The sequence below is a fragment of the Mesoplodon densirostris genome, chromosome 2, assembly GCF_025265405.1.
Source record: "Mesoplodon densirostris isolate mMesDen1 chromosome 2, mMesDen1 primary haplotype, whole genome shotgun sequence".
NCBI lineage: Eukaryota > Metazoa > Chordata > Mammalia > Artiodactyla > Ziphiidae > Mesoplodon > Mesoplodon densirostris.
This window is the reverse complement of record NC_082662.1, coordinates 166,968,598-166,982,692: the sequence shown is the minus strand read 5'-3', so window position 1 is coordinate 166,982,692 and position 14,095 is coordinate 166,968,598. Positions and strand designations below refer to the sequence as shown.

General features: G+C 48.7%; 1 protein-coding gene across 1 annotated transcript in view; it reads left to right on the top strand.

Moving 5' to 3' along the window:
- Positions 1-231: 231 nt before the first annotated feature.
- The window catches only part of RCSD1 (RCSD domain containing 1), a 69,373-nt gene continuing 55,509 nt past the window's right edge, over positions 232-14,095 (top strand). Inside the window, exons 1-4 of the mRNA XM_060078705.1 lie at positions 232-288; positions 1,090-1,189; positions 1,799-1,835; positions 3,018-3,198. Coding sequence (XP_059934688.1) covers positions 232-288; positions 1,090-1,189; positions 1,799-1,835; positions 3,018-3,198 — 375 coding nt within the window. The remainder of the gene's footprint in view (positions 289-1,089; positions 1,190-1,798; positions 1,836-3,017; positions 3,199-14,095) is intronic.

Here is a 14,095-nt window from a genome sequence, read left to right as displayed (position 1 = left end):
AAGCCCTGAAGTATATATGTTTTAAAGTTAGTATTTATAGCCATGAATGAACATCTGCTTCTTGCTCTTAATTTTCAAAATGGACAATCAGCAGCACAGTGTGGCCACTTACTAAGAAATGACTGATTGGAGCTCTTTGCAAGTCTGCCTAAAAACTTAGTTACTGCTTAACTTGTACCCGTCCACGATCTTTTCTCCCACAGGGTCTTTTCTCCCACTGAAGACCCATCTATGGAAAAAGGCTCTGCCTTTGGTTTAAAAGCAAAGATCCTACTAATTTGCTTCATTCATTCATCCACTCATTCATTCACCAAATATTTATTTGGTGGTATTTATTTGATGGTAATATGGGCTCCCCTGCCCAAGCTGCTCTGAGGTTTCTTGTTCCTCATTCTGCACTGGCCTTTATTTACTGCTTGGCTGCTTCAGACTACCAGGGTGTGTGAAGTGGGGAGAGTAAAGGAAGTGGGTCCTTGTGAGCCAACCAGTCCCTTACAGAGGGAGGGGGACCACCCCCTCAGAGCCACTTTCCCTTCCCCTTGGGTTGTCAGCTTCTCCCAGCACACAGAGCAGCAAATCAGAATCCCAGATAGCCCAGCAAAAACAGGGTGTTTACCAGATGGGTTATTTCCATTCTGGCTTCTGAGGACCCTCAGGAGGGGTGGGAGGGGAGTATACGGGGAGCACAGTCCCCATACCTACTCAGGGTTGCTGAGACTGAGCTCTGGGCCTCTCCCACCTTTCCACTCCTTCCTCTCATGAAGGTCTCTGCCTAGGGCCCAAATAACTAGGGAGCAGCATCCCACCCTGAATGTTCTGAGACCCAGGAGCATGATGGAGGCCGAGCTTATTTGCGTTGTGGGTCATGGGTTCTTACATGGCTGAGGGAAGGCCTAAGCAGGGCGTGGGCTACAGCTGCAAGTCACCTTGAGTAACTGTGGTGCTATCTAAGTCTAACGGTTTCTTTCGGGTAGGCACTTCCGCCATCCTGTTTGTGAAGCAGAAACCTGTGCTGGGACAGCCCCGTTCTGAGCAGAAAGGAGGACTAGATGGAGGCAGAAAGGAAAAGGCCCCATGCGTCAGAGTTAGAAGATATGGGAAGAGACTATGCTCCCATCACCAACTCAGTCCTGCACCTTTAAAAAGAAGAAAAGGGAAAAAGATCACAAGCACGAGCATGCATTGCAAGGTACCAAGAAACTTCCTTTCTTGCTGCCAACTCTGCCCTAGTGCCCTCACCTCTGTAGCTGTGTGGCTGGAATGGGAAGGGACTCACCATTAATTCCTGGGAGTGGAGGCCCCATTCACTGGGGCTTAGAATGCCTGGCAATAAAAGAAATATTGGGTCCGTATTCATTTTAGCGTGTACATGAGGCTAAGCATTATAAAAGTAGCTACTGTTTTCAGAGTGCCTACCATACTATGTAGGTGAGGCAAATGAGAATCAGAGTGGGTAAGCGACTTGTCTCAGAAAACATAGCTAGAAAGGAGAAGAGCTGGAATTCGACCTTCAATCTATTTCTGAAATCAAGGGTCTTATCTTTACGCTCAGCTGAGTTAAGTGAACTAGAAAACACTTCGGCATTAGGGCTGTTAGTGTTTTAGAAAGACAAGCCTTAGAAGATTCTACAGGGAAGAGGTCATGTTTCTAAGGCTGGTACCCAAAGAAGCAATCTAAGTGCCCGAAAGTCTGCAGGTCGTGCTGGGAAAAGGAGCAGAATCAGGGCAGTTCTTTGCAGTGTGAGCAAACTCTCAGCTGGTTTCTTTGATCAGTTTCTCCATATATCTTTCTTCACAGTACTGGCCATCACCTGGCCCACTGTCCCTTTCCCAGGGTGAGTTGGGTCAGGGTTTGGGGTAGGGGTGGGGACGCAAGAACACTGCAGAAAGACCCAGACGCATCCCTGCCAGACAATGCCCTTCACGCTCACAGGTCCCTGAAGGCATTCCCCCTCTGCTTCTCTGCGAGCAGTGGTGGTGGGGGGGGTCCAGAAGGGGCACCTAGAGCTGATGACCAGTGTACGAACTGGTAGCAGAGAGAGAAGCTGCTCCAGATTCCAGTTCCCCTGTCCCTCCCATGCAGCTTTGTTTTCTTCAGCCTCTTTGCTGCCCAGAGAGCTGGGATGGCCCTGGGGGAGGATTGCTATGTTGGGCCTATGGGAATCGGAAGTTCAGGATCTTGTCCTTTGCGCTCTTTCTTAGAGTACACTTAGGAACAGCAAAAGGGCCCTAAGGCAACAAGAAGCTTATGGGGGCTGAAATTCCACAAAATCGAACGCTTCAATCATTCGGGGAGAGAGAAAATAGACTGCTACAGGAAGCTTGGAAAACTTTGCTTGGATTGCTTGTTTTTCGCCTCCTCCTCCTCTTCCTGATACACAGATGAGAGATGGATAGATTGAGAGTGGTTTCCTGAGAATCTGAGGCTGCGAGGTGGAGAGGAAAAGAGATGACAGAGGGGAAGGCGGTCGACGCCGTCCAACACTGAACACTGAATGCACTGTCTGAACAGCCCCTCTTGGGGAGGGGAGGGGGGGCGGGGGGCAGTGCGAGAACAACATGTCAATCAGGGAGGCTTCTCACTCTCCGCCCAGGAACGCCAGGAAAACCAGGTATACGCTGTGAGCGCAATTTTTCTTTAAATGAGGAAAGACAGAGGGGAGGAATGTACATAAAAGAAGTAAATAGAAAAGACGGGAGATAAAAAGAATGAAAGAACGACTCTAACCTCTAGGGCAAGAAAATGAAAGGAGGCATGTTAAAGGAGGAAGAGGTGAAGAAGGACTGACACCGAGGCAAAGACCAGGGTCTTGGAGAAACTAAGAGAGAAAGAGGGGCCAGGCGGCTGTCCCATCCCCATGTTTGGGCAGATTAATGGAGTCGTGGCTCCCTCGCTTGCGTCCTGCCCCGGGAGGGGACAGTATCTGTTTAGATTTGTGTCTAAATTTAAACCCTGATCGCCGGCCTCCTTGCTCCTCCCTCCCCCTCCCCCCCTCCTTCCTCGTTCTCTAGCGCAGGGCGCGGGCGGCCCGGGCAGTCCCGCAGCCAGCGAGCCGGGCGCGCAGCCGCCCACTTGCTCTGTGCCCGCCGCAGCCGAACCCGGCCCCCGCGGGAGCCGAACGGAGAGCGGGGATCGCGAGCCCCGGCCAGAGCGAGCGCGCGCGGCCGCTGCCGAGTCGGCACCTGGAGGACATGGAGGTAAAGGAGGCGGTGGCGCACGGGCGGGGCGGCAAGCGGGGCCGGGATCCGAGCGGCGAGCCGGGAGCACCGGGCTCATTGCTGCCGCCCCGGGAGCACGGCGAATGCCCGCCGCTCCCACGCCTCCTGGCCAACTCCGGAGGCTCGCCCCTGGTCCTACCTAGGGGACCCCTCTGAGCAGGCAAGGGGTCAGCGGGGGAAGACCTCAGGGAGAGGGGAGGGGCCTTCTAGAGATACAGGTATTTTGCTTAGGGACTTAAGTGCTTCAGGAAAAAAAAGTGCTGTAAACTTTGTAAATGGGCAAACGTGTGAGCAGAAACTCTCAAGAAAGCAGAAGCCGCTGGATCTGAAGATGTGGGTATTGAAAGAGAAACAGAACTGTTAACGTGAGGCACTTTTTTTGGCCAGTCCGTTGGCTTCCCTTTTCGATGAACATTGGACTTTTTAGAGTCCGGTTGCCCTCTTGCTTCTCAAGTCCCGCTTCTGTCTGTCACATCTTCTTTCAGAACTTTCTGAAAAGCTCCCCTCGTGGGCAAATGGCACTCCTTCTGATCAGACTTCAGACTCCCCTGTATGTTCCCTGTGTGCAGGGAGTGTGCTGGCCACATATCCAGGGTGAAGCCCACCACTGCCCGGCCTGGGATTTTCCTGGGACCGCTCCAGTGGGATCCAGGAACCACCCTCCAGTGGAGGAGTGGCCGGGTGTATTCCCCTCCTCCCTGCCTTCTCCACATCCTGAGGCTTCCCCAGATTTTCCCCTTGAAACTGAGTCCTGACATTTAGCCCTAAGCCAGTCTTAGCCAGACTTGGACTTGCTTTTGAAAAGAAGAAAAGAGAAGGTGTGAATGTTACCTAGCTTTCAAGGTGATTCCCACCCTTTTCAAAAGCTGAACTGCTGCTCCCAAGGCTGTGGTCAGCACTCTCAAGATTCACAGTCAGTTCTGCTAGCTCTTTCCCGCTCCTGGCTCTACACCAGAGCTCAGGTTGGCTCTTCTAAGCGAACCTCATGGCTTGGCCTACAAAGCGCTGTGACTTCTCTGTGAGGGCAATAGCTCTGTCCTGGGCAGTTGCATTTAGGCATCCAGCTCTACCAGTTGTCTTCAGGGATCACCCTCAGGGAGGCCTTATAAAGTGCAGGGGACTGTGGGATCCACCAGAGGCTGAGATGGACCTTCTGGAAACATCTGTAAACTGGCGAAACTTCATGCAGATTAGGGCTGGGAAAGGGTGGGAGGGAAGCCCAGCAGTGGGTGTTCACAAGTCTACTCAAAGATAGCCCAGAGCGATAAGATCCTCTGGCTGGCTACAGCTTCAGGGCAGAGGAGGGAGATGGCCCCGGGATGCCCACAGGCTGAGTGAAGTTTCCTGAAGAAGTTGCTTTAAGAGTGGGTTTCCTCTTCTGAAAGTACAGGGTGCCTCAGGCCCCCAGGTAGAGGTACAGTGCGATTTAGGACCTGTCTCATCTCTTGCAGAAATGGATGGAAGATGAGAGCAAAGATTTAGGCTTAAAAGCAGGTTGCTTACTGCTTGAGGGCCAAATGCAAGTTTGAACTTTGTTCTCGGAAGACACAAGGGACTCCTTCCTAAGGTACTTTTTTCTCCCTCAGTTGAGGAAGGAACAGTGTGTGGCAGAGGCCCTGAAACTGTCGCTTAAGCAACTTCCTGTGTTTGGGGGGTGGTGAAAAGAGAAGGTCCTCCAGTGTACAAACCAAGACATGTAGCCATTGATGGGGGATTCTACCAAGATGGGGGCATTGCTTGGCCAGCCAGGAAGCCTGTCAGTTCGCGCTGAGTCTGTACAGGGCATGGATTTGCTGGTTGGCAGTGACTGCTTTTGAAGTTCTTTTGTCAAAATGCCTGGAAAAAGAACTGCAACTGCTAGCACTGGTAAAGGAAGTAAAGAGGAAACCAAGAGGCTGGAGAAGTGACGTTTCTCAGCCAGGATGTAAACTTTTCATGGTAGGACATGATATGCAGGAGTGGGATTTGGGAATTCCTGAAAAATCTCAGAGTAAAACCCTCTTTTGAGAGGTGAAACCCACTTTTGAGACATGCAGGGACCACTATATTTGGTGAGAAACTGAGTTATATTACTTCCCAGTACTAGGAATTTAAACCAGGCCAACAAGAGTTACTCAGCATTCGTTCTCTAGAGCCCACTTGCCTACTGGAAGTCTTTGGGAAATCTTTTCTTTTTTTAAGTTACTTTACTGCTATCCACATCAATCATTATTTCAGCCCTCTTTAAGCCCTCTGCAATAAACAAGATAAAGATGCCTTTTAAAAGTTCACAATCCAATAGGGAAAATGAGACTTACCATTATATCTTGTCATGTATATAATTTTCAAATGCTTAAGTGCCAAAGGTATGGCAGTTGCAGACCAAAAGTTCCACAGTATTTCAGTGTTTCTATTAAGTCTCAAAAGAAGTCATAAAAGAAAGGTAGGTGGTGAGGAGGAGAAGGCATAAGGAATGGGTGCCCGGAGAACATGCCAGCTTTGTGTAGGAAAGCAGGCCAGTTGGCTGGAGAGGAAAGTGGGGAAGCAGAGAGAGAAAAAAATGAAAGTAATAAGATAAAAACCACAGGGCCTCTGAGTATAGTGGATGCTGGCCAAGTGGGTGAGTGGGAGCTGGAATTCAAGCCATCTGGAAGAAAGGGTTACTTTTTCTTTGTAAAAAGTCTCCTTGCCTAGCTGTGCCCCAAAGGGGGCCTTTTTCTAATTTAGACAGAGGCCAGCTGCAGCCCTCAAAGGCCAGATAGTGAATGGCCCTGGATTCTGCTCCATGGACAGTAGGAAACTGAGTGGTGTTGAGTAAGATGGCGGCCACCATGTAGCAGGGATGATATGGCAGAAACACCAATGCATAGAGTGAGCAAGGAAACCAGACTCAGGAGCTTCTCTGAGAGTCCAGGCATATTCTGACTTTGAGAGCAAGAATGGAAAAGATAGAAGAGTAAAGGCCATGTGTTATAAGAGAAACCAGAAATGACTTCTGTGTTTGAGCTTGCCAGGGTGCCCAGATGAGTAGAGTTCTCTAAGATGCCAAGGAGAATGGCAGTATTGTTTTTATGCCTCTATAAGCCTTTTGTAGGCAAGGACTGTCTTATTGATCTTTAGGTCTCCAGAGGTTTGCACAGTGCCTAGATAATCATATAATTTCTCGAGAAGAACTTGCTTGATAAATGAATTGACAGAAACAGGGAACTCTTCCCCTCTCAGCCTGCAGCTCCAATATCTCTACCTTGGGAACCTTCACAGATGCCCTCAGAGTCTACAGCACTCTCGGCACTTTTTTCAAACTGAATTAGAGTACCAGGCAGAACTGTAACTGTCTGCTTACCTGGCTCTCTCCCTGGAAAATTCCTTGAGGACTGGGGCCATATCTTATATATCTAGGGCTTGATGGCACTCAAATGCTTGTTGAATGAGTAAATAAACGGTTGAAGATGGGAGAAAGATCAGATTTTTTTTTTAAAATACAAGGTTTAGATATTAGTTTTGATTGTTCTAAGCAGGAATGTCCAGCACTCCATGAGAAGTACAGACCTCTTATGATGAAAATATGATTCTTCTCTAGAAGAGATAATAGATGAAGTTACTCTGGATAGGAACCCAGAAGGGAGAAATGTATAATAAAGAAAGAGCTGGAGACTTCGGACATCAAAATTAAACTAACATTCTTAGTTGCTTAAATATAAATTGTAGGCAGTACCAAATAGCCTGAGAGTTCTTGAAAAAGTTTAATTAAGACACAGACCTACTAGAGAATGGACTTGAGGATATGGGGAGGGGGAAGGGTAAGCTGTGACAAAGTGAGAGAGTGGCATAGACATATATACACTACCAAACATAAAATAGATAGCTAGTGGGAAGCAGCCATATAGCATAGGGAGATTAGCTCGGTGCTTTGTGACCACCTAGAGGGCTGGGATAGGGAGGGTGGGAGGGAGGGAGATGCAAGAGGGAAGAGATATGGGAACATATGTATATGTATAACTGATTCACTTTGTTATAAAGCAGAAACTAACACACCATTGTAAAACAATTATACTCCAATAAAGATGTTAAAAAAAGTTTAATTTTCCACTGAACAAGTAATGAATTTCTAATTTAGATGAAGACAGTTAAGGAGCCCTTTTCCTTAAGGTAACTCCAAGTCCTTTCCAGATATTATTTGTCATTCATCCATTTGTTCAGTGTTTATTGAGCATTTATTATGTACTAGATCTTGTGCAGTAAATGTTAATTAAATATTGGGCTATCATGTCTTTTCATCCTCACAGACTATCAGTATTACTGATGATGGGTCTGTGTGTATGTGTACATGCTGGTACATATAATGTGTTCATTTGGTAACCTACTTTTTCAATGATATATTTTTACTTCTTAAATTTTTTTTTTTTTCTTTTTGGCTGCGCCAGGAAGCTCAGAGTCCTAACCACTGGACCGCCAGGGAATTCCCATACTTCATTAAATATCTTCTACCACAGTTTCACTAACAGCCTTTGCTGGTTCTGGACCCAGCCTGTCACTGAGCCATATGTTGGCTGCTGGCTGGAGCCTATGGGTCATAATTAGGGATTGCTTGGCCTCTGGGAGCTGGAGCTTGGCTGGTGGACTTGCAGGCCTGGCCAAGTACCCCGCACATTCCTGTCTGGCTCCCACTCTGTGGGACCCTCAAAGTACCACCGGCTTCCACTTAACAGGCACTTGCATTCACTGGACCGCAATGACAGGGGGAAGCTCGGGTAGGCAGACTGGAAGGGCCCAGGCGCTATCGCAGGAGGGGGTGAGCATGCATTCCTGGAGCGGAGTCAGGTTTCAGAGCCTGATCCGCAGCGTGGCTCCTCGCAGCCAGGCGAGCCAGAGTCTGGCGAGCGCGGTTCCGTGGGAAATCTGAACACTGGCGGCTCAGCAGCCCGGTAATCTTATCAGGGCCTCAACAGAACGTTTCGGTTCCAGAGAAATCTGAAGGCAGATCTGCCTTCCTAAAGTAATAGTTTTGGGTTTGCAGAGTCAGCTTGACCACCTCTACTCAACTCATAAGAATCTGAACATCTCAGAGCTCTGGGTGGAAGGAAACGATCTCTAACTGCTATACTGTAAAGGAGAAAACAAGACGCAGAGACTGAGGCTGCCTGGGGATTTAGGCACCACTGGACCTTTGGAAAGCCAACAGCTTGCAATTTTTCTCTCACCTGGGGAGGAGTAGTTCAGCCTAAACCTTAAGAGGTAGAATGGTCACTTTCATCACAAAATCAATATCCACCTCATGTTTGGCCTTCAGAGAGTTATGTAGAAGTTTTTAATCTCTCTCTGCAGAAGAAGATACAATGAAACTGCTAATACAGTACTAAGGCTTGGTCACCAGCATCAGTATTATTGCTCCAGGGCCCTACAGGAGCTCATCTCCCCAGTGGATCTACCTGAGTCACGCCAGGGGGGACACTGCCCTCATACCGTGGTCTTTTGGGGAGTGAGCTCCCCATCTTTTTCCTTTTGGGTTTCCTGAATATCTGTCTCCTGGGCATTGTGGGAAATGACTGCTGAGCTGCCGAGGCTCACCTGTAAAGTCTCACTTGCATGGGTCAAATCTTATCTTGAGGAAAGGGGCTCCAGCCTCTGCAATTGCAAGCTCGGGCGCCTCCATAGGAAAGGTGAGATGGGCATTCAGGGCCTTTACACCTGTAAGAGACCCTCCTGAGATGCCATCAGAGCCCATCCTTAATGGAGAGTGTTGTGGACCCCAGGCTGGAAGCACTGAGAAGTTCCAGACCTTGGAACTGGACGTTCTCTCCACCCAAGATGTCCCCAGCCCTTCATTTTGAACCTGCTTGTAACCATATCAGGGCCACCTTCTTGGCCTTGGGGTAGCAATCACAACTCTCTCCTAAACTGGATCTTCCATAATTGATTGATAGCAAGTCATAGGACACCACACACTAGCTCTTTTAATTAGGTCCAACAGATATGCGTTGAGGCCGTACTGCCTGGCAGGCAGTGGAGATACTTGGCAGGCAGTGGAAATTAGAAGATGAATGTTTCACCCTGCTGGTCTCTGAAGAGCTCAGGTCTAAGAAGGGGGGCAACCACCTACAGGCGTGTGGAGAAGAGGAGTTTGAGTTCATGTGGACAGAGGAGAGGTGTCCTACCCAGCCTGGGGTTCAGGGGGCTTCCTGTGAGAGATGTTTCTTTTCTTTTTTTTTTTTTTTTTAATTTATTTTTGGCCGCATTGGGTCTTCGTTACTAAGTGCGATCTTTCTCTCGTTGCGGCGAACGGGGCTACTCTTTGTTGCGCTGTGCGGGCTTCTCACTGCGGTGGCCCCTCCTGCTGCGGAGCACGGGCTCCAGGCCTGCGGGCTCAGTAGTTGTGGCTCGTGGGCTCTAGAGCACAGGCTCAGTAGTTGTGGTGCATGGGCCCAGCCGCTCCGCGGCATGCGTGATCTTTCCAGACCAGGGCCCAAACCCGTGCCCCCTGCACTGACAGGTGGACTCCCAACCACTGCACCACCAGGAAAGCCCTGAGAGATGTTTCTAAGTGGAGTCTGTAGAGATGCGTAGGAGTTGATCAAGTGCAGAAATTTGGGAAGAGCCTTCCAGTCAGAGAGAATGACGAGCAAAGCACTGATGCTAGCAACAGCATGGTATGAGTTACGAGTGGTTTGTTTCTGGAGGATAAAGCAAGATAAAGGTATTTGAAGTTGGGGGACTAGATGAGGGATAAGAGAAATATAAGTTGCAGTTCCTGCCATAAAAGGAGCTCTCTTCTGTTTGGGGAAACAAGATATACACATATGACACAACAGAAAAAAATACAAGATTGTATCTTGGTAAGCTCTCAGGTGTGTGGGAGCTCAAAGTCAGCTTCTCTAATGGAAGCTAGAGAGAACTTGCTTCCTGTGCTGGGGATTCCCCCTACAAGTGTGGCTCTCCCCAGGCCCCCTGGCAGCCCTGGTGGTGCACAGCTAACAGGGAATCTCAACCCAGCGATTAGCACACTAGGCCTGGGACCTGCACTTAAAAGCTTTTGCTGAGGATATCTAATTTGAAATAGGCTCCAGGCCCCAAGGGAATGCCTTTGGTTACCACCCCTCCCAAGGCCCTCTTGCCTTCTCTGACAGAAAGAGGCCTCTGGGAATAAACCACATTCACACAAAAAATCTCCTCTTTCAATTCACACCTCCACCTGCAGCCCCACTCATTCCTTCCCCTGTGATCACACATCCTGGGCATGCTCCAAGAAGCCAGCATTTCTCCTTTTTGTCCAAAGGCACAACAGGGACAAGCTGAGGTGGGCCCAGGAACAGCAGCCAACCACGTGCATCAGCCTGGGCTGGGCCCAGCAAAACAGTGCGACAGAAACGAGAAGCTGAGCCTTGTGGCTTGCTATTACACAACCCAAGCACCCACGCCAGAGGTCACAGAGAATTTATCTCTCTCAACATGCTGTAGAGGGCTTCCAGCTTCCTTGGGGCCTCCCTGCTAGACCCTTACCCTCCATAGTTCATTCCAAGCACATGAGCCAGATGGACAGTTCTCCCACCTTGATGGGGCCACGCACCCGCGCCCCCCCCCCACCTGCCTCCATCTCTGAAATACATTTCCAGGCTTCAGGCTCCTGGCTTGTCTTGCTTTCGAGATATGTTTTGATGGATAATGGGAAATCCATTTCTGAGCATCCATGCTGATGTCAGTGTGGGAGAAACCTAAAGCCTGCTGCATGGTAATCACTACCACTTGTTGAATGCCTACTTATATACAGAAGTTTTGCATAAGTTTATCTTTTTAATCCACATAAAGTCCTATTCCATCTGTTTTCTCTTTTTTTTAAGGGTTTTTTTTTTAACTTATTTGATTTATTTGATTTTTGGCTGCATTGGGTCTTCGTTGCTGCGCGCGGGCTTTCTCTAGTTGTGGCGAGCTCTTCATTGCGGTGCGCAGGCTTCTCAATGCGGTGGCTTCTCTTGTTGCGGAGCACGGGCTCTAGGAGCACAGGCTTCAGTAGTTGTGGCATGCAGGCTCAGTAGTTGTGGCACATGGGCTTAGCTGCTCCGCGGCATGCGGGATCTTCCTGGACGAGGGCTTGAACCCGTGTCCCCTGCATTGGCAGGCGGATTCTTAACCACTGCACCACCAGGGAAGCCCCTTTATCATTGTTTTAAGCAACAAGTGCCAAGAGATCCGGAGCTAAGTCTGGGAGGGCCCCACCCCACCAGGGGCAGTACTACACCCTGTCCTACTAGCCTTCCTTTCTGTGATGCCCTCAAGGGGTCTCTCTGGAGGAGTCCTTGGCCCCTGCTGCCTAGCCATGCCTGAATCCCCTCACAAAAGCCTGAATTGAAGTACTTGGGAGGAGAGGAACAAGGATGATTCCAAGCCCTTGTGGAAATGCATGGGAGACTCAGAGGGATCCCAGTGCTCCAGGCTACTGTAGACTGAATGCCAAAGTGCTGCCTAGATGGGCATCTAAAACCAGTGGAGTTGGCAGATGCATGAGTTTGCTAGGACTGTCATAACACATGACCACAAATGAGGTCACAGAAATCTATTCTCTCACAGTTCTGGAGGCCAGATATCTGAAATCAAGGTGTCACAGGAGACCCTAGGGGAGAATCCATTCCACACCTCCTATAGCTCCTGGTGGTTGCAGCTTTCTTGGCTTGTCGCCACTCTGGTCTTTGCCTCTTGTTCACTTCACCTGCTCTGTGAGTCTCTCATAGGGACATGCTTCATTGGATTTAGGACCCACACTGTTAAGCCAGGATGATTTCAGGATGAAGAGCTACTTAAGATTATCTGGGATCAGGACTTCCCTGCTGGTCCAGTGGTTAAAACTCCACCTTCCAATGCAGGGTGTGCGGGTTCAATCCCTGGCCAGGGAACTAAAATCCCACATGGGGTGTGACCAAAAATTTAAAAAAAGATTATCTTGGATCATCTCCACCCTCAGAGAAGATTGTGCCTAGCAAAATTATAGAATTAGGGCTTCACTGGTGGCGCAGTGGTTGAGAGTCCGCCTGCCGATGCAGGGGACACGGGTTTGTGCCCCGGTCTGGGAAGATCCCACATGCCGTGGAGCAGCTGGACCCGTGAGCCATGGCCGCTGAGCCTGCGCGTCCGGAGCCTGTGCTCCGCAACGGGAGAGGCCACAGCAGTGAGAGGCCTGCGTACCGCAAATAAATAAATAAATAAATAAATAAATAAATAAATAAAAGATGATAGAATTACATTTTATGTGATCTCATTTGATATTCTGTGATCAAGTACCTTATTCATGCATTCTTCCATTCATTCATTTAAGAACATGTACTGAGCAGCTACCAAATGAGAATTTATAAGACACAGTACCTGTTCTCAAGATCCGTACAGTCTGGAGGAAGAGAGCAGGGCAGAAATGGAAGCAATGATTGCAGAACAGTGTGATGGGCTCTGTAAAGGCAGTGTGTAAGCAGTCCAATTGGACAAGTGAGGACAGGTGATTGTAGGGGTCCAGGCAGGCTAGCGTCACTGTAAAACAATTCCATAGTCTTACTTGTTGAAAACAATGAAGGCTTGTTTCTCACTCTGCGGAGGGTTGGCTGGGGGCTCTGCTCCATGTCATTTCCGTCCTCCCTGTGGGACCCAGGTTGACAGAGCAGCTACCGTATGGAACATTGTCAGTTATCATAGCAGAGGGAGGGAGGGTTCCAAAGGACTTGCCCCGGCCGTGGCTCTGGCCTGGAAGGGTTGGAACGAGCCACATCAACTCGACCACAGGGATGAGGAAGCGCAATCCTCCCACATGCCCCACATGATGAGAGCTAGGTACCTTTGGGTCCTGGTGGAATCTTAGAAGACTTCACAGAGCAGATGATCTTTGAGTTGGTCTGGAAGTAAGACTTGTGTCTTTCAGGCTGACAAAGGTGTGAAGGCTGAGGAAGAAAGCATTTATATGTGCCACTCCAGGCTCACTCACTTGAGACTTAACACAATTCTCATGGTAGGAGATGTTCTTCCTCATTAAAACGAAAGCTGCTTTGCAAGCACAAAAAAATGTTTTTAGTGATTTCAGTTATTTTTCATGCTTTGAGATGTGATAAGGAGGGGCAGGTAGGTTTGAAAGGGAAGTCAGAGGGTGAATAGAATATATGCCCCATTTCTGTAGGTAAAAATTTCAATGAAATAGACATAAGCCATTAGGTGCAGCTGTTTAAAATGTTTCTCAAATAGCTTAGCCCCAGAACAGCCAATACCCTAGACCATGCCATCAAGAGAGACGGCTTACAGGCATCCTTTTTGATTTGGAAATGCTCCCCCGTAGTGAATAGGGAATCTATGCCTTTTTCTACATGTAGTTATATAACACTCGGAATTGCCTTCTTTTCCCCTATAAGCCCTGCCCTTGGTGCCTAAGGAAGGGGTTAGTGAAAGTCAGCCTGTGAATAACATGGACATTAGGCAATGGAATTTGAAGGAAATGGAAACACCAGGCTGCCTTCTGCCCTCTGTCCTTTTTAGGTTTCCTTTTTGGTTGATTGCATCTGGGATAGGCCAAGGGTGTTTCTGTGTAGAGAGATAAACCATGAGACCTGAGTTTCAGGTCCAGAGTCAGTGACTAGCCTTAGGGTTCTTGTTGGTCCCTCCATCTGTAAAACTGGTACCTGCTTTCCCTACCTTATAGGGCTATTTTGAAAAGGAAGTAAGATCATGCATCATAAATAAGATACTTTTTAAAAAATTTATTTATTTTATTTATTATTTACTATTTTGGGTTGCATTGGGTCTTTGTTGCTGTGCGCGAGCTTTCTCTAGTTGCTGCGAGCAAGGGCTACTCTTCATTGCGGTGTGCAGGCTTCTCATTGCCGTGGCTTCTCTTGTTGTGTAGCACGGGCTCTGGGTGCATGGGCTTCAGTAG